The 19,814-nt window shown below is 39.3% G+C and overlaps 2 protein-coding genes across 2 annotated transcripts in view; one reads left to right on the top strand and one right to left on the bottom strand.

Moving 5' to 3' along the window:
* TMCC1 (transmembrane and coiled-coil domain family 1) overlaps positions 1-19,814 on the top strand; it is a 105,102-nt gene that overhangs the window by 1,508 nt on the left and 83,780 nt on the right. The window contains exon 2 of the mRNA XM_042880978.1: positions 17,245-17,302. The gene's annotated coding sequence lies outside the window, so the exon portion shown is untranslated. The remainder of the gene's footprint in view (positions 1-17,244; positions 17,303-19,814) is intronic.
* On the bottom strand, positions 6,883-8,855 carry TRH (thyrotropin releasing hormone). Its single transcript, XM_042880987.1, has 2 exons — positions 8,660-8,855; positions 6,883-7,469 (listed from the first exon to the last, which is right to left on the bottom strand). The coding sequence occupies exons 1-2, from the start codon at positions 8,853-8,855 to the stop codon at positions 6,883-6,885; spliced, it is 783 nt and encodes a 260-aa protein (XP_042736921.1).

Below are 19,814 nucleotides of genomic sequence, written 5' to 3'. Positions count from 1 at the left end.
TTTTTTTTTTTTTTTTTTTTTTTTTTAATATGCTTTTCTCTGTAGCTTCAATAACTGCTTATTTTCAGTAGGATAATTCTAAAAGCTCATTAAAGTGGTAAATACAGCAATTAAAGTCCAGTAGCTTAATGTTGAATTCAAACAGCACAGCAACAAGGGCTGGCTGCAGTGAGTTGTGATGAGAAAGGTAATGTGCTGAGATGTTTATTACAAATCAAACCTTTCACTGAGTCTTTAGTTTGTTAATTGTGTTCTTTTGCATGTTATGCCTTTGAGATTAAATTTCACTAAACTAATTGTTTTGAATAACAACACCGTATCGCGTAGGTCATTCTTGAAAAGGGGAATTTCATTCAACACTTTGAAACATAAATGCTATTTGCATATTTATGCATATAAATTATTTTTAGCACTTTCTGAGGAACTCACTTCCCATTAAGTGACTGCATCTGTCTAATAGGATTTGGATCTTTATGGAAGTATGAACACTTTTAGAGAAACTCTCATAGGATGTCTCTTAGAGAGATTTATAGAAGCAATAGAGAAAGTTAGCACAACAGATGTAGTGATGTGTTGAGTGGTATCCATTCCCAAAGCAAAATTTGGGTTTGTATATCGTCAAGAAAGCGGTAGGGAATAACGTCGGTTTGTGTTGGCATAAATGAGCTGTTGTAATACCTACAGTGGTGAATGTTAGGACGTGGTCTGGTGCTGACTTGGCCATTGCTACTAATACCCAAGAGGAGAGTGAAAAGATGGAGAGTGTCAGCCCTATAGCCATGGAGCAGTCCTGTTAGAAATACATTTCAGTTGGGTTCTCTTATGTTCTTTGACTTCTTGTAATAACTTCAGTGGAACTGGAATGTAAAATAATGGAATCTGATCACAGCATAAGAGAGGTAAATGTAGACCAGGGGTAATTCTTTATAATGCCTGTCTGCTTCTCAAGAAATGTAGTGAAGCATTTTTGCATAAATATGGTTTACTCACTGACACAAAAAAAAAAAGTTTACCTGATCTGAAAATTTATGATATTGAGTTCAATACAGCCTTTGAGGCAGAAGCAAAGAGTAGAAAAACAAAATCATCTTCCCAAGCATTCCCTGAACTAAACAGCTACTCAATCTAAATGGAAGTTCTGTTTTGAAATTGGCCTAAATTCAATTTTGTAATTTAATGATAAATTGGAAAAAAAAAGAAAAAGTAAACCTTCTAAAATTGAAATGGGTAGTGCAAAATATTTTCAGTAATGCAAAATGATTTGATTTTCATTTGTATGAGAAAACAATTTTTTTGGTTGGTTAGTTTTGATTAGATGGGTCTAAACTAACATTTTGTTGTAGGTTTTTTTGTTGTTGGTTTTTTTTGAGAGAAATAAAAGGATTGCAAATCTCTGTTAATTTTAATGAACCTCATATATTCAGTGTACTCGATTTGTCTTACAGTAAACACTTTGATAGAAAGAGTACTTGTTTAATTAGTCTGCAAAGAGATTATAGGAGTTATGTTTCTATGCCAAAACTATGATTTTCCTATGTTTACAGACTCATCAATCAAAATTGACAGCGTGATGATTTGTGAGAGCTGCAGCTGACTTAACTGTTGAGCCCCATTTACCTGATGTGCCTTTTAACTGCTTCAGTACTGGCAGGCCTGCTGTCCATACAAATTTATCTCTTCCCTTGACACAGCAAAAGATTCTGGCCTACTGGTATTGAGTTTTGTGGAATAGCACCATTTTAAATAGAGCAGCTACATTATAAAGAGAAGCAGAAACATCAGAATTCCCGTGTTTACATTTTATTTAATGTTGTAACTGTAGGATCTGTACACCACAACGTCTAGATAATGTTTGAGATCCATTTCAGATTTCGAGGAGGCCCATATTGGGCAGCCTCTGTTCTGTTCTGCCTACACAGTTGTTTAGGAGCCAATTCCCATTTGAGCAGCACATCTGAAGTCAGTAAGTGGAATACCTCCTCACTGCTACCTGCTTGCTTCACAAAAGGAAGAGGCTGCTTAACAATGAATGATTTGTGGTTCTTCAGCAGGGCTGCTGTTGATGTCCTCTTCAATACAACCTGCCAAAGAGCTTCTCCTAGTGGCGTGCTTGGTTTTTTTTTCTTGGCTGCTTTGTCTCTGAGAATTTTTTGTACAGTCCGATTCTATTTTTTATTTGTCATCTTTTTTTCTTCTGCCTTCCTCCTTCTCCCCCTCTTTTTTTTTTTTTTTTTTTTTTACAATAGCTCCTTCAGGCATCTTACACATCAGCAGTGGTTTCAGAGTCAAAAGGGAACTGATGGTGGAAGCATACATTTCTCTGTGGAAATTTCTTTAAAACAATCATATTTCAGATATCCTATTCAAAGAAGGTCACTTTCCTTTGTTTTGCTTCTCATGATTTCACATTTTCCATAATATCTTTTATCTATTAAAATGTTTGTACTGAGTCATACTCACTTATATTCAGGTAGGATATCCATTAATGATGGCAATAAACTAAATTCCTCTGGTATGACAAATTGATACCTGGTTTACCTCCATCCCATTTTGCAGGAGTATTTGTGTGTTTTCCAGTTTTGTCCTTTTTCAGACCAGATTGCCATCTTTTCATGTGAACATGAGGAAGGCACAATGTTTTGTTACCTGTGAGTAGCAAAGGAAGGTGCTACTCATGTCACCAAGCACTTCTTGTGCCAGCTTTCTTATCTGGCTCACTAGTGTCAGCTCAAATGAAAGTGGCTGCAGTGAACTCGAGAGCTGTCTTTACCTTCTGGCTAAGATCAGCACATGAGATTAGTATCTGACATGCTTTGTCTCAGTGAGGGAGCTGTAGACAGCACAGTGTTCTCAAGGAACTTCTCCATCTATCTTTATCAGAGACCTCTGTGTTCAGCCTGAATCCTTCCTTGCAAGAATGAATCCTTCCTGTAAGAGTGGGGCCTTCACTCTCTTCTTGTTGAAAGTGGGGCTTTAGCACTTGAGTGAATACTGTCCATCTATTTCCAAAAAACAAGTATGCTCCCCTCTATATCTTTTTTTTGTCATATCTGTGTTCAGGCTGTACTTGCTGTGCTTCTCCACTTGACTGCTGTATGGGAACTGTTGACTCACAGCGTGAATCTTTGATTGAGCACCTGGGGAAAGGACTGGGGCAGCCCTGGGAGCACAGGTGAAAACAATTCAGCGGCGTGACAGGAAGGGGTACAGCCTGGCTGCACCTCTCTCCGAGCTCATGTAAGGGCTGTCTTCCACGGGGGAAGGGTCTCTGCATGGAGATTCTTCGTTGGTGAAGCTTTCCACTTCGATCCTAGAATCCTTTGGTGCGGGTGAGCAATCTAATTCCCTTCCTTTGTAGCACCTCTCCATTGTGCTAGTCCTTTCATCGTCTTGCCCTTGTTGTTAGTGCCTTTCCCATTGTATTGATCTGTTCAATTGCTACAGCTGCTTTTTTTGTAGTTTTCATTCACAGCAGTGCCCTGACAGGTACCAGGAAATTTTAGTTGGCTGGTTAGCATTAGCTGAGTTACCATTCAAGTAGTGACTCTGCTTCAGCTATGGTGTTAAGTTTGTTGTTGAACTTTCTCCAAGTAAGAGTCATTAAAAGTAGTAATAAAGGGTACGTTCCCTTGGAAACACTCAGCACGAGCTGATTACAATAGTTTAGCAAAAGTGTGTGGGGGGGGAATAGAACAGTAATGGTCAGAGCAGTTAAAAAAGAAGGAAATGTTAATTGCACAGTTCGTTTTCTCCAACTTTCCCCTCCTTTTGAAAACAAAGCTCATTCTGAAGACTCTTCTACTGTTCTTCTGTAATCAACTGCTCAGTGTCTCAATAGCTGGGATGGGGATTATTTACATATGCCCAGGAATCCCTGGGAGTGTTTCTGTCATTTTCCAAAGATCTTTTGTTACAGTAGTGAAACTTCAGGAAAGTAGTTGAAATAGGTCAGAGCTCTCCTAGTGTCTGTCTGCTTACGTTATTCCAGCCAGACGAGCTCCAAATCAAGGGAGATTTTAAAAATTGTAGATGTAATAATAATTATGATTCTATGAAGTAATGATAAATCTGATTTACAGTAAATTGCTGTCAGCTTAGATTTTGCTTTTGGGGAGGAAAAAAAAAAAAAGCTCTAAACCAATAAAATCAATTCCTTCAAAACTGTCATGGTGAGAGCTTTTGAACAGATGATGATCCTCTGGCTTAACCTGGCAGTTCTGTATGCACTGAAGCACTCAGAGCCTAAAGTACAGCTAATGGAAAAAATAGACTTGCATAAAATAATCTGTGCTAGCTTTCACTAACCACAGTGGGAGAACACACTTCTTAATAAATGATTGATTTATTGTAATAAATTTTGTATGTGATTTGCTCAGGATGGCAGGTTGTATGAGCAAAACCAAGTAGGACAAACCAGCTGTTTGCAGCTGCACTATAGCAACTTTGATCTGAGGCAGTCCCCCCCCTTCTCTCCCTTCCTCAACCCTGGCTTTTGTTTAGCCATTCCACAGCATCCTTGTCTCGCAAGCACAATCTTTATACTGGTATGCATTTTTGCTATTGCCCATTTACTCACTTGGTAATTATTTCTTTCCTGGTTTTTTTCCCCCTTATTTTATATATATATTTTAGCAAGTATTGGTGGTATTGTGTAGTACTACCAAGTTTTCTTGATATTTAAGAGGCATTCATTCCTTGCAGGAAATTTTATATGAAATGGTATTCTTTAGATGAATCTTTTCTTCCCTTTTGAAATGAAACCTGAACATTTTAAAAGGCACCTTACAGTGAAAATATGCTGAAGAAACTCAGGCAGTACAGTGTGCTCCCATCTCAGCCCTCTGAGGATTTGTTTTGCGTTCATTAATCAGAAAGCCCCTGTCAACGAAGAGGTCTGCCAGTTGTCATATATCAAACGATGTATTATCTCTGGAGTTACAGATTGTTCGATAGACCATGCTGGGCATTGATCGGCCTGGGAGCATTTAACTTCAGTCAAGCTTGCTGATGTGGTTAATTATTTTTCTTCAAGGTAGCTAAGCCCACTGGCATCACTGATTTCTGTAGCTGAGGAAGTGCTCTGAGACAGAGTGAGGAAGCAGTCAGTTTTAGAAAGAACATTGGAGGTACTTCACATGCTTTGACGATATTGAGAGATCACTGTGAGTAGAGAACATGCTCGTTCTTTAAAAAATAACATTCTAGTGAAATACTGACATGGTGTAACCTATTCAAGTGTACAGGAAAGTAATGTGAATAACTCTCAATTCACAGTAAAAATGCATTAGTTGCAAAAATCAGTAGATCTTATGTTTAGGCTTGTGAGCAGGAAATCAGAGTTGTAATTTTTGTTCTCTCTACTGCTAGTACAGTGCATGAGGCACGTACCTCACGTAATGACATCTTTATAAAACGGAGACCTTGAACAAAACACAGAAGACTGGTGTTTGCAGACCATGCAAATACATATAGAGGTATTTTAATTTCAAATAAATGATTGTTTATACAGTTCTAAGAGACATGTATGTGTGCGCGTAGTAATCAATCACAATCAATCACACTGAATTCTCGTTTTCCTCTTCAGTGATTTACATGCTAGCATGACTTGCTGTATAACTAAGTTGCAAAAGGTTGTGGAACTCAGAAGGTTTGAGCAGCATAGATCAGTTGAGCTTTCTTCTTTTGTTCAAAACAAGTCTGCTTCTAACCAGTTTTGCCTGCCAAGACCAGACTCAAACAACTGAAGTTCCTTGTGAACTGGGTGACAAAATGTCTATGGGCTTAACCCCGCTGTCTGTTCCTATGTGTCATACAGGTAGTGGATTTTAAAAGGGAATATATTTGTTTGCTAGCAAATCAGTCTTACAAATAAATAAGGGCTGACCAGCATGCAAGAAGCTTCTACCTAGAAAAGTATCTCCTAGTGTTCATTTATTTATTTTGACTTAGCTTGGATTGTTTTTTTCTCTCTACTACAGTACACTTGCACAACCAGTAAGGATGTGGAGTTTACTTTTTATGTTTATTGAATCATTTATATCAAATAAACACTTTTGTGAGTCTCATCACAGGAGGGAAAGCATTCCTTTGAGAGGGAAGAACTCAGAAATCCTGACAGAAGAAAGGATTTTCTTTTTGTTTCCATTTTACATATCTAAAGAGAAGACATATTTCAAGGAGAATGACTGAAATGTTAACACATCAGGATGGAGGCTCTAAGGTGAGGTGTACACAGCCAACTTCACAACTGGGAGATTGAGTTATTCTGGGATGCAATAACCCTTTGCACTCTGCAGCTTCCTTTATGAAATTTTTGTTTTTCAATTCCAAGTCAAAGTATGAAGCCAGTCATCTTATCTGTTGCAGTTGGAGCAGTCTCCTTATCTGTTCAGTTCTTATTGTTTGGATAAATTGTAATGGATGAGGTCTCATTAACGTATGATTTAGAATTGAAAAGCCTTTCAGTTTCATTTTGAAATCATTTGCATATGTTCCTTTTTTTTTCCCAATCATGTACTGATTTCACTGACACGAAAGGAAATGATGTAATTAGTATAGTAACATCAGAACGAATATTAAAGAGCCTGTTGTAGTTCACAGGTAACATGAATATTCTAGGCTCTAGGCCCATAAAGGAACTGACTATTCTTAATTTCACAGAGTGAGGGAGGTGAAAGCGCACTACTCACCTATTCTATTCAGCTGAGTGCTTCCCAGTTCCTTTACTTGAGGTGTGTGACAAAACCACTGGTTTAGATGAGGACACTCACTCACTGAAAGATAGGTTTGGAGGTCAGCAGCAGGAAGCCAGAAGGGAATAAACATTTTTTTTTTGTTCTGTCATTTTACTTCACCATATTCAAATGATAAACAATTACTTTCTCATTCCTCTGTTTTGTTCTCCCGTGCTGACCTCCTTCCTGGGTGCTGACGTTTTTCTTCTAACCTCTCTTTACTAAATTTTTCTGCTAAGTCAAGTAACAAGCTGCCTTTGTTACAAATGGCAGACTGCTGAAGATCACAGGGAGCTGCATGATCTGGGCTGTCAGAACCCCTGTCCCTTTTTCCAAAGTGCTGGTGTTTCTCCCAGTTTTGATCATCTAGGTCTAGCTCATCATTCCAGCTTCTCTTGCTAGGATGCTGGTGCTTATACATCAGGTATCTTCTGCCTGGATGCTGCCTCCTGGATAACTCATTTAAATAAGTTAGCTGTGAACTAGAGATGTCAGTGGACTGGTCCCACAGTGACCTTCTGCCAGGATGCTGTCGCTTTTTCAGCTCCAGGTAGTTGGCAAGGTAGCCTTCTACTTCTGTTTTCCCTAAATTCTGTCTCTTCTGAATGTCTCCAAAAGATGCCTCTTCTTCAGCATTTCTTTTTCCAGGATGCTGTCTCTTCTCTAGGTCGCTTATGTATCTTTTTCCAGGATGTTGTCTTTTGGAAAGCCGTTGTGGTAGAGGCACATTTAATTCTGTCCAAGGAGAAGAATAATGTTAATTAACCCCTATAAATCCTCACTAAAGATCTTGAAGTGTGAGTCTGTGGAGTACTAAGGTCTGTGAAGTACAGATCATAGTCTGCTGTTCGTTATACGCATTTAATTACATTGTTAACAGTGGTCTTGAATTTGATCACTCCGCAGGGCCTCTGTCAAAACAATTCTGACACATTTTTACCAAGGATGGATTGATGTGTTAGGAACTAGCTGCAAAAAAGTGGGAATGCATGCAATAACAAAGTTTGGTGTGTTAATTTGAAACGAGGTGAGCTGAAGATACGGGGCAGCTGGCAGAGATCAGCTGCAGTAGCTGGGTACACAGGAAGAGCTAGACATTGTCATGAGATGGAGAAAAGGTGGGGCTGAGGTAAGAGTAGAAGCAGGAGTGTGTACATTTGAATGCAAAGTCAGTATTTCCAACTATCCTAACTCTATTGGTATCTCTTATTCTTAAGCTCTGCTTAATATTTCAGATCTTAGTTTGATGTCACAAACTCTCAGCATTCATGTGAAGAGGCAGGAAGTCTCTTTCCAAGGCCACTTGAGGCCAGCTCCTCTTCCCACTCTTCAAGGTCTCTGTGCTCCTCTTTGGTGGCAAGCCCCTGTGTGCTGCTGCTTGCCACTGAGCCTGATTTGCTTCCAGTGCTGTGACTGGTGAGAAAAGAGCATCTGCAAGCTATCAGGTGACACTAATGCTGCCTCTACATTCCCAGCCATAGTAAAGCCCATCTTTGTTGGAGTGTGGAAGCTTGAAGGTTGAGGCAATAGGTGAATGGGAGCACTCCTACCTCATTAGGTACAAGGTCTAAAAGTGGGGAATGTCTTCCATGAGTCCTTCTAGGGTTTCCCTAGAAAAATGCTTGCCAGATAGGCAGATACCGTGGCTGGCTTCTACCTTTTTTTTTTTTCTTTTTTTTTTTTTCCCCATACAGCAGATTACTTAGTAATGCTGTGGTACTGCTTAAGCTGGGAGATCTTAGAGAAGAAAGCCTCTTTTGAGAACTGTGTCAGTGTATTACAACAGACTGTGTGCCCGTTTCCTTCTCTTTGTTAGAGTAATGAATATATGCAATTAGAGTCTGTGAAATAAATACACTGACTAATAATCTCAGCCAAGGAGTGCACCAATATTTCTATAGGGATGTCCTCAATGTTATATATACCTTTATTCATCTCTTCTTTCTTCTCAACTTTCTTGACAACAGATGGAAGCATGTGGCTCCTAGATCTCTGCAGGATGTCATCCAGGGAACTTCTTCCCATTTTTTCACTTACTTCTGGAGGGGACTGCTTGCCGTTGAGGCAAACACCAGACAAGGTCAGGCAAAGGAGTAGCACTGGCAGCTGGATAGATGGCATTCTGATTTCCTGAAACTTCCATGGGAGAGAGAACAGTGGGAGAGGAGGATGGAGTTAAATAAATCTAGAAATAATGGCCATGATTCCAGACACTGAAAAAGAAATTTGTCACTGATACGTAGACTGAAGTGTCTTATAAAGATCCCTCCTGTTTTCTGTTATATTCTTCCAAGAATATGTACATTCCTCATAATTGGAACCAGGCACTTGTTCATTTTTTTCTTATATGTATAAATTAACACTTCAAACATCTAACTTCATGTTGTACAGATGATTTGAAAGCCAGAGATTTTGTTTTTTCTTTTGTAAAGAGGCAAAAATAATTTCCCTCTTAAACACTGTATTAACTGTTGCCATGCATGAGGTGCACAGATGTATACTTGCACTAGCAATGCCCACCAGGCAATTCCTTTGCGATGGGTTCTTTTTAAAATGATGTTGTGATTTACAGCACTTCCATTCTGCCTTCAGATAAAGCCTGGTCTCACTAGCCTGTTAGTTTTTAAATATCTCTTTCTGTGCATTTGAAACAGCTGCTTGTAGATATATATATCTTCTTCTGCTTAAGAAGATAGCTGTGCAGTGTAGCTACGGAGATTTATTTCATTGGGAAACCATCACACGTTTTTCAGACACGTAATAATCATCATATTCTCTATTACTGTTTGCCTAGATAACAAGTGTTTGTCTATTTCTTCTAGCTAAACGCTGGAATTTCTAAGGCACTTACCACTGATTTATTTCCCAGTAAGTGGGGTTCCTTCAACAGAATGGAATGTATCTTTAATATTACCATACAAATCATTTAGCTTAACATAAAGCATAAAGAACTTAAATGCACAGTGTTGTGAAGTTCTGTGCATTTTTAAAACAGGCGATTACAGCCCTGAGATTATTGCATAGGCTATTTGTCTCAGAGCAATCTTTAGAAGGAAAGTTAGAATCAGCTAAAAAGGAAATTATTTGATTACCTGGTTTGTAGTTTTAGACTTCTGCTGGATGCGTCTGCCTTTAAAGCTGTTTGCACATCTGAGCCTCAAAGTTGCTCCTCTTCTGCTACAGAAGCAGGCAGTATCCAATAGAACCGTTGCTAAGTTCTCTTTGGATAGCTTGTGTCTCTGTACTTATACTGTACTGCCTCTGGACCCTTATGCAAATAGCTGTGAGGTAATGTGGTTGATGTGTTTGATGTAGTTGATGTGTGTTGCTGGTTTTTTTTCTTTCTTTTCTTGTGTTTTCTTTTTTCATTGATATCAGGGATCTGCATTTTCCATGTGCTTTAAAACTGATTATTTGCTGACCTTCTTATATCCGTAGTGGACTCACAGAACAGAACTTACTGCTTTTCCATTCTCTAAGGAGATTGTGTTGGGTTTTATGTAAACTAGCATAGAGAAAGGGAAGCTTTTTTTTTCTTTTTTGCTTTCTCTTTTTCTTTTTTTTTTCTTTTTTTTTTTTTTTTTTTGCTTTATGGGAAGAAGCTTAGGTATCTTCTATAACATGAGCACTACAGAGTAAATGCAAAGAGATGGTTTATCAAGCTAAAGAATAAAATGAAAAATATAATGGATTATCTTTAATTAAGTTTATACTATGGATTCTTATTCTGAAAGGAACTGAACAGTTTCTATCTTACAATTACTTTTTTCTTGGCGTAGATTTCTGTAATCAGCCTACTAGAATATGGAGTATGTAGCAGTGGATATTAAAGCATAGCTATGTTGCTGCTGTGTTTCAAAAAGTGTTATGCTGTAATGGGAAATCAGACTCCTTCTCTAACCTGTCTTTTTAGGATATTCTTCTACACAGTACTACTAAAAACGTGCTGGAGATGCAGGTACAGGGCTAGTGGTTCCTTGGGAACATCACATCCTTGCTGATGACAATACTTGGAAATAAAACTTAGGAAATAAAGATTGCTCATATACAGAAGTAATGCAGGACTCATCTCACTTGTGGGCTCTTGCTGGCTTGCAGAGCAAACTTGTTCATGGCATCTTCTGTAATGCATAAAAGAAGGAGTGAAAATCTCCATAGTGATATCTTTCTTTGGCTGCAGGTTTGTAGCAATTTCACTATTCCAGCTATGGTTTGGTAACAAATGCTGAGCATAGGCGAAGAAAGGCACCACTTTGCATCTGTACAGACAATGGTAAGAGCCCATAATAAGATTAAAAAGGAATGAACTTAGTTGTTGTTTGCGAAGTAACTCATTACTAACATGAATTTAACAGAAAGTGATCATCTTGCAGAACTTTTTCCCCTTACCCCATTCAACTTAAAGTGATGGAACAGAAAATACGCAATAAGAGCCTTGTTTTCAGTTCTTTGGGTTTCTTTGGGGTGGCTTCAGGGGAAGCTGTTACTTCAGTCTTCTTCCATGAGAATGCCTTCTCTTGAATTTTGTCTTAATATCTTAGAGAAAAAGTGTCAGAAATTGTATATAAATGAATTTTTTCTAATATCAGTTAAACTGTTGTATTTTGAGTATAGTCATGGCTGTCAGTGTACTTGTTCCAGATTTGCACTGAGGCTGGAGATTTGCACTGTATTTTTAACAGTTATACTAAAAATGGAATATATTTTCCTTCTTGTTTGGATTTCTGTGGGAACTTGAGACATCCCACGCCTCATGTGCAGAGCATGTGAGCTGGTCAGTAGGCAATTACTGGACAACTGATAGTCCTTAATTCAAAGCAAAGATTCCTGCGAGGACAATTCCTGTTTTTTTTTGTTTTTTTTTTTAATTTTAGGCAGTGAGTTCGGACTTTCCAGGAATCTAAAGAATACTGGAAAGTACTTTAAATATCTTAATTAATACCAGATTTGCACATTTAACCAGCCAATAGCTGTCTTAGCCCCTGATTTGTCCTAACCGAATGCCTAGTGGAGTCCACTGAAAGCAGCTGTGCTTTTCCTTTACTTTGACAAGGGCTAGCCTTAGAATTTTTTTCCCTGAGTTTAAAGGATCTATATGCTCAGTTGAGTTTAAAAAAATCCTCTTGAACTTTGAAGTGTGGCTCTTAAAAAAGATAGATGGGAAAAAGAGAAGTTTACACAGCTGACACACTTTCATATATACAAAGTCATATAAGCAAATTAACTCAAGGAAAGCTAAGAATCTGATATTTAAAAATATCTCCTATATGAATGTGTTTCATCTTCACGCTGAGTGAATGAGTCAGATTCTACTTGTGATACATCAGTTGATTTATTGAATTTCTTGGCCACTAGGAAATGGTAGGATAGCTAAGGTTTATGCTTGGAAACTTTGAGTACGAATTAGTAAGTCTTGATCTGACACAATTTGAAAATCCTCACAATCTCTAAATATGAGTTGGAAATAATTCTTATGCTGTTCTCCAGTCTGAAAGCAATCTGGACAGTATGTAGGTTTGCATATGTAGCTCTAGGTTGGATATAGCAGGAGCTGCTTGTTGCAAAAACCTCTTACTGAGTCTTTTAATGCACATGCAGCGGATGCTCTGATGCATGAGACTGTGTAGTCATTGTCCAGTCTGCCACCTGACCCTTGTTTGCTTTCTCTCTATCCATCAAAAAAACCTAACTGACTCCTGAATTTCTCTGGGCCAGCTGTCAGGACTTGTTCTCCATTACAGTATCCTACAATATAGTCAAATGCTAATGCCATAGATTTCAGAACTGCTGTTGTATCACAGTGAACCTCCTGAAGTGAGTGCAATAAAGAATTGCATTCGCTTCACTCTAGATGCTTTGCATTTCTGGATGTAATAACTCCCTAAGAATTCTTATGGAACCACACCTGGGCTTAAAAAATGAATGTACTGAGCTATAAATTAATGTGGACATTGTTTGAAGGCTTCACTAATTCTGAAATTCTGTGTAGTACTTTAATCTCACTTTGTTACAGTTTTTTATTCATTTAATCACATTTTCTCAATTCTTTTTAGCGTAAAAGATTTGAACAAATTTAAACAATGTGGCTAGCATCTGTCATGTAGAGTTTATTCTCTGTTGCTTCCCCAAGGCAAGAAGTGTGTGAAGGAAGAACAACTCCATAGTTGGAGTTGTTCATAGTCCATACTGTTCTGTTAAACCTCTTCTTATTAATGAGAAAATGAGAGTTATTTGATTGCTAATAGAAATCAGAAGCAAATCAGCTCTTTTGTTTTCTCAGGGAATGTAGATGCGCAGCTTCTTTAGATCACTCCTCCCAATTTGTTCCCTGAATTGAACTAATCAGGGAGAACATTTGAGAGGGTGGGTATTGTGAACAGGTGAACATCTCTCTTCCTGTGTGATCCTTCTAAAATGCATTGAGTATGTGAGTAGTCTGCTTGGCAGGTGGACGACATACTGTATTTTTGTGACAGTCATGAGATCACTTCATCTTGGTTTGTATAACATCAGAATGCTGAAGTGGTTTTTTCCATAGAGGTGTAGCTGCATACTCTTCTAAATGTGTTTGCTAAGTTAATGGGCCTAGGTAGATTTTTCAGTAGATTTAATGATGCGGGAACTACATAGGAGGTACTACTTTTGGAGCAACCTATTTATTCAAGGAAGGTTTGGATGTTGTGTTGAGGGATATGGTTTAGTGAGAACTGTTGATGATAGGTGGATGGTTGGACTGGATGATCTTGTAGGTCTTTTCCAACCTTGGTGTTTCTGTGATTGTGTGATTATTTCTGTGGGAAGTACAACAGCTACAAAGAACACAAAAACACCATTGGATGGAGCACATTGCTGGCTACAGCACACTATTTTCCAACATAATCACCACCATTAGCTGTGCGTTTTCACCTACTATGAACCAGAGCCTGCACACCACGCTTGTAAAAAATCTGCACCAGTAGAGGTGACCCACTGTTGCCAATACTGAAATGAAGCTCCCACCCCTCACTGTGCTCGCATCCACTGCTTGGTCTCCATACGTGTTCAGTGTCAATGAATAGCAGTGGGTGTTGTCTTTTCCACATGCAGGAACTCAATTCCACACCTTTGCTTCGAACGCACTTCCATGTCAGGCTCTGCTCTGTCAGGCTGACCCTGTGCTGCCCAAATTCTGCTGCACCACCACCGTCTGCTTCTGATGACATGGGCCAACGTAATAAAACAGGAGGCATTATTTTCAGAGCAGCCCTTATAAATTTCAGAAATGCAGCCCAGTCTTGTCAGAGCCAGCACTGGTGTAAATGTGCTCCTTTGTATACAACTAGATGAGCTTTGTGGTAGTCGACAGCAGAGAGTGTCACATCCCAGATGGCTTTGTTGTAGGTTATCAAAAAACACAAGCAATGAAGATTAATAATACTTCTTCTGTTTATTACAGTACTTGGGAAGATAAAATCTAGGAGGGGAAATGAAGGCAACTCTTCTACCGTGGACTCTATTTCCTCCAGTATTGGGTCCCGATCTTGGTGCTGGTGCTTAACTGCAGGCATTGGTGGTACTAGATCAAAGGTCTTTTTTGAGGGAGCTCTTAGTTAAAGCTAGTCGACTGAACAGGCCTAGAAAACTGCTGATATCATTAGAAACTTTACTGGCTCATCCTAAATGTCATTGGAAGTGCGACCTGAAAATGGTGAGGAATGGAAGTAAAGGGCCTCCTTTGAAGGCTCTGATATTTTCAAATGATTCTCCTTTTCAAAAATTAAAAAAATGGCAAAGCTTTGTACTAACTTTAAGACTAAGATTTTTGTAGTTCTGCAAACACAGAATTGTTGAAGCTTAGTCTCCTGAATTCCTTGAAATAAATATGAAATCCCTTGAGGAAACTTAATATAGGCAGAGGTTAGGTATTCTGTTTTAAGTAATGAATGAGTAGTGAGTGAGATGAGAACATTAATTTCTGGGAAGGGAAGCTTTTAATAGAATTACTGAGTAAATTCCACATGGAATGAACAGAGCTCCACTCACCAATTGGAATCTATAAAGGCAAGGGAAGGCTGTTATATTGGAGGGAAGAGGAAGTATCCTGCCTAGCATTAAACCTTTTGCTGAAAGGACTATAAATATTGTGTTGCTTATATCAGCTAAATCGTTTTATAGTTTCATGAGGAATCAAAACCAAATCACTGTAACATTAATCCTGCATACTGGCTTACTGATAGATGTTCAATACTAAGCAGCATATTATGGAATCAGAACTTGGCAGGCTTAATTGTATACTTAAGAGTCTAACTCACAGTTTGTTCCTTCTGGGATGGAGGCAGTTTGGAATTAAAGAGTGAATTATTATAGTGAATCCATTAAATCAATGGATTCACTATAATGTTGTAATTATTTTGTAATTAATTCAGCGATGTTTATGCAGGGTCTTTTCTACAGTCTTTTCATTGAGAAGAACCCTGTCATTTGGGAAGAAAGTGGAAATCTTTAGGAAAAATATCATTGTACCATGTCTCTTGTTCAAGACACAGTCCAAGATCTCTCAAACAAAATAATATCATTTAATTAAACAAGCGAGACCGTGCCACTAGGTACCCAAACCAGCAGCTTTCCCAGTCTGTTGTTTTTTCATAGCTGCTAATTGCAGCGCTCAAGAGATTCTTGTTTTGTTCCAAGTGGGAAATTGATCCTTGGAGAAAGCAGCAGCTTGGTATACTTTGACAAAATTTTGCTTTCCAGTTTGGGAGAAATTCAGCACTAGTGAGGCCGCACCTCAAGTACTGTGTCCAGTTTTGGGCCTCTCACTGCAAGAAAGATATTGAGGCCCTGGAACGTGTTCAAAGGAGGGCAACAAAGCTGGTGAGGGGTCTGGAACACAGGCCATATGAGGAGAGGCTGAAGGAGCTGGCAATGTTCTGCCTGGAGAAGAGGAGGCTCAGGGGAGACCTCATTGCTCTCTATAACTTCCTGAAGGGAGGTTGTAGTGAGCTGGGGGTCGGCCTCTTCTCTCGTGTCATCAGTGATAGGACCAGAGGAAATGGTTTCAAGCTACGGCAGGGGAGATTCAGGCTGGACATGAGGAAGTATTACTTTTCAGAAAGGGTGGTCAGGCACTGGAATGGATGCCCAGGGAGGTGGTGGAGTCACCGAGCCTGGGGGTGTTCAAGGAAAGGCTGGATGTTGCGTTGAGGGACATGGTTTAGTGGGAGCTGTTGGGAATAGGTGAACGGTTGGACTGGATGATCCTTTAGGTCTTTTCCAACCTTGGTGATTCTATGATTCTATAATTCTATGAAATTAACAGTATAGAAATAAGAGATTGTATGATATTTCATGTGCTCTGACAGAAACAGTGGTCATCCAGCTTCCTTTTAAGAAGCAACCCTTATTGACGTTGTCAGATTGCAAAGTTGAGGATCTGTAAAAAGGTCACTGGTCCCCACTGCAATTAGGGGAGTCATGTACTTGTTTCTTCTCTGCTATTGCTTTACAGTTTCTGCTAACACAATCGTAATTATGATAGAGAAACCACGACTGGGTGTGAAAGAGGGTAAGTTTGGGAGCAAGAGAAAATGCAATGAGAGATTTAGCCTTTGACATGAAGTATTTGGAAATGCTGGTTTGGATGTTATGTTTCCAATTCTTAGCTTCACCTGTGTAGTCCTTCTGTCGAATTCACTGAGAGTTCTCAACACAGAGCATGTTTAAAAATCCCATCTGATAGTCCCTGCTTGTTCACATATCAAAGATAAAGGGCTCAGAAGCTCCTGAAGATTTCACATACACAGTGCAAGCCCAGTGGTTAAAGATTAGAGGCCACAGCGGAAACATGAATAAGGAGACTGAGTAAAAGCAGAATGGAAAGCTCTGGAACTTGCCCTCGTGGCTGATGGCAGAACATCTTCCTCTTAAAATCTGGATGTTCACATTGTGGCTTTGAAATTAAATAATTTTATTTCTTCTTGTTGCTTGGTGTTGCCATAGGAGGCAGGTATTCACTGGTGAGAACTATTCAACAAAGCAATCTCAAGTCTTGCTTTAAAGATTCAACATGAATTTGATTGTCCTCAGGCTTTCTGTGGTGGTCTGATAGCAAAGAGAAATGGGGCCAATGGCAGGACCCCATCAACAAGGCAGCTGCCTTTCTACCTGCCTGTACACAGCACCCAAGAGCAGCTATTCTCATAGGAAGTGCAAATTGGAATCACAGGTAGAGAGGAATTTTGAACAGGGATCTGATTTTACTAAAAACTCTCAGGAGCCTGTCATATCAGCTGAGGCAGCAGAATTGGATAATGGTTTGTTCAAGTATTACAACATTCCTTACTGTTGTTTCTCTGTGTCTGTGGATGTTCGTATGCGTTATGTATGGGTTTGTTACCAATGAACTGCTCCTTATTTGTCTCTATTTTCTTAGTTGTTACCATGTTATTTGGGCTACTCATTTTATGAGAGCTTAAATTGGCTCACTGTGTATTACTGCTCCTACAGTAAGATTGGTCACTTTATCTTCTAGGTTACATGTCGTTAAGAGTCCTTGGTGCTGCAACAATGAGGATCAGAATCCTGTTATGGTAAGTGCTATACAGATAATGTAGTGATGCATTACAAGTATATGAATGAAATAACATAATTGCAGAGTATGTTTTAGATTGGAACGTACCTTAAACTTACCACCAGCCCCACTCCCTGCTGTGGGCTGGTTGCTCCCTCCAGGTCAGGCTGCCCAGGGTCCCATCCAGCCTGGTTGTGGGCACCTCCAGGGATGGGTCTCGCACAGCTTCCTGGACAACCTGTGCTAGGGTCTTACAGCCCTCTGAGTAAAATTTCCCTCTGACATCTGACCTTAATCTCCCCTTTTTTAGTTTAAAGCTTCACACTTGTCCTATCACTATCAGACTGTAAAAAGTCAGTCTCTCTTCTGTTTATAAGTTTCCTTTAAGTACTGTAAGGCCACAATGAGGTCTCCCCAGAACTTTCTCCAGACTGAACAACTCCAACTCTCAGTCTGTCTCTATTGGAGAGGTACTTGTTCTCATGGCACTCTGGACCTGCTCCAACAGTTGCATATCTTTCTTTTACTGGGGGCCCCAGCCCTGGACACATTACTGCAGATGGGGCCTCACAAGGGAAGACCAGAGGGGTGCAATCCCCTCCCTTTCCTGCTTCCACTCCTCTGTTGATGCGGCTCAGAATACAGCTGGCCTTCCAGGCTATGAGCACACATTGAATAAGTTATTTCAAGGGTTTTGGGCATCAGGGCTAGGTACAATCAATTTGTAAGTTTCGCTTCAGTGTTTCAAAAGGATTTGGAAGAAAGAAGAGGGTCATTATCGATTCTGTCAAGGAGGTCTTCCTACTTACAAGGACAAGTGTTTAAGACAGTTGGTTTCTTGGCCTTACCTGCAGGGTGTAGATAACAGGAACTCTTACAGAATTACTCTTCTATGGGAGGATCTAAGCAAGCAGCAAGCGATACAGTTTCTGTTAGCCCCTCTCCCTCACCCTGTCTTCAAAGCCTGTAAGCTAACAGAATAGTTAGTAGCTTTTTAATTCTATCACTTCTACGCATCACAAATGGCACCAGGCAAACAGGAAGTTGTTACTTAAAATTCAAGCCAACATTGTGTCAAGTGTATGGATTGGTGGCCAGAAATCAAACAGGAATGCCTGTGTCTCATACCTGATTAACCACAGAAGCTAGAAAAGATGTAGCACAACTCAGAGACGTGCATGTTCCAAATATGTGTTTAAAGGCTGTGTAGAGTACAGTAAGCCATTGAGTCCCTTCTTTAGAGGGCAAGAGAATTGCCTGGGAGAGAGTAAGGGAAGTTCACGGAGTACTCATTTTAGAACTGTTCCCCTGCCCATCGTTCCAAGTCATTTAGATGAAACTTGGTACACAATAAAGAGACTTAGGAGCAAAAATAAAAAAGGAAGATCCTCACAATGAGTTGCTCAAGTTAGATGGTTTTCATATTGTACTGCTAGTTACAAAATGATAGACCTTTATGAAATTTGCATCTTTATAATAACTTTCATAGTCATTGTAATAACAGTAGACTTCTACACTGGTGCTTAATGGGTTTGTTTGCAAACAAACAGCACAAAGTGAGATTCAGTGGGTATTCAGCCACTTTTTGGGAATAGTGATTGTAATTAGTGCTGTTCTGTAGGCCAAATAATAGGCATCAAGCTTTATGAGACAGTAAAGGCACAGATGTCAGTGAGGTACATGCTGAGGCAATGCAACAGCTCAAGAACAATGATGTAAGATCCTGCTAGATGAGCGTTTTCTCAGGATTCTTTCTGCAAACCACTGATGGCTTTCATAAACAGCTTTCTCCTCCTCCAGGTACTAGTGCTCATCTCTCTCTTTCTTTCTTGATAGCTGCTATCTGATTCAAAACGTTTCATGGTGGCACTGAAGCCTGGTGTGACAGAACTCTAGAAATGTATTCCTGGAGCGGGTGGTGATGATCTTCATATCCTTTGGTGTAGAGATAGTTGTATTGCATCAGTGGTTTTCAACTTGTAGTATGGGACAATGCAGGGTTTGGAATGACTTCAAAAGGATGAGTAAAAGGTCATTAATAAAATCAGTCCTTTTAATAAATTTGCTCTGTAATGATCTGTATCTTCCCTGGAAAATACTTATAGACCTACAATTGGAGGAAGTATGAAAAATATCTTAGGAATCCTTTTTAGATCTTCATTTCAATAATGGTTTGATTCAGAGAACTGTCATGGAAGCTGCAGAGTTAAAACTTCAATAACTCTTATGTTTTTGTAGCTACTGATGAAAAATATGACTCAATATTTTGACATTTTGAGAATAAGTGGTTCATCAGGGACAAGAAGACTGTTTTTGAAATATGTTTTAGAAAGCTTCATCAATAATCGGTGGTTATTTCTGAGCCTTCCATGCTAACATTGTGTAAACAAAGCTTAAGTCTTAAGAAAATTATGGAAATGCCAAGGGTTACCTGGTAAACAAGTGGTGTAATTGGTCATTCTCTCTGCTTTATAGACACGGTATCTTTTTGTCATTTCAATAACAAATGATCTCTGGGCTTATATCAGAGT

Source organism: Lagopus leucura, unplaced genomic scaffold (assembly GCF_019238085.1).
Source record: "Lagopus leucura isolate 7727_CA_CO unplaced genomic scaffold, USGS_WTPT01 Super-Scaffold_100028, whole genome shotgun sequence".
Taxonomy (NCBI): Eukaryota; Metazoa; Chordata; class Aves; order Galliformes; family Phasianidae; genus Lagopus; species Lagopus leucura.
Note: the sequence above shows the minus strand (reverse complement) of the source record. Positions and strands in the feature narration are given on the sequence as shown.

What these genes read in the sequence shown, in the direction of transcription:
- TRH (XM_042880987.1), bottom strand. Translation starts at nt 8,855, where the DNA reads ATGCCATCTATCCAGCTGCCAGTGCTACTCCTTTGCCTGACCTTGTCT. An exon ending in GAAAGAAGAGATGAATAAAG is followed by an intron (nt 7,470 to 8,659) that starts GTATATATAACA and finishes CTCCTTGGACAG; the next exon opens with AATTAAATGTGCCTCTACCA.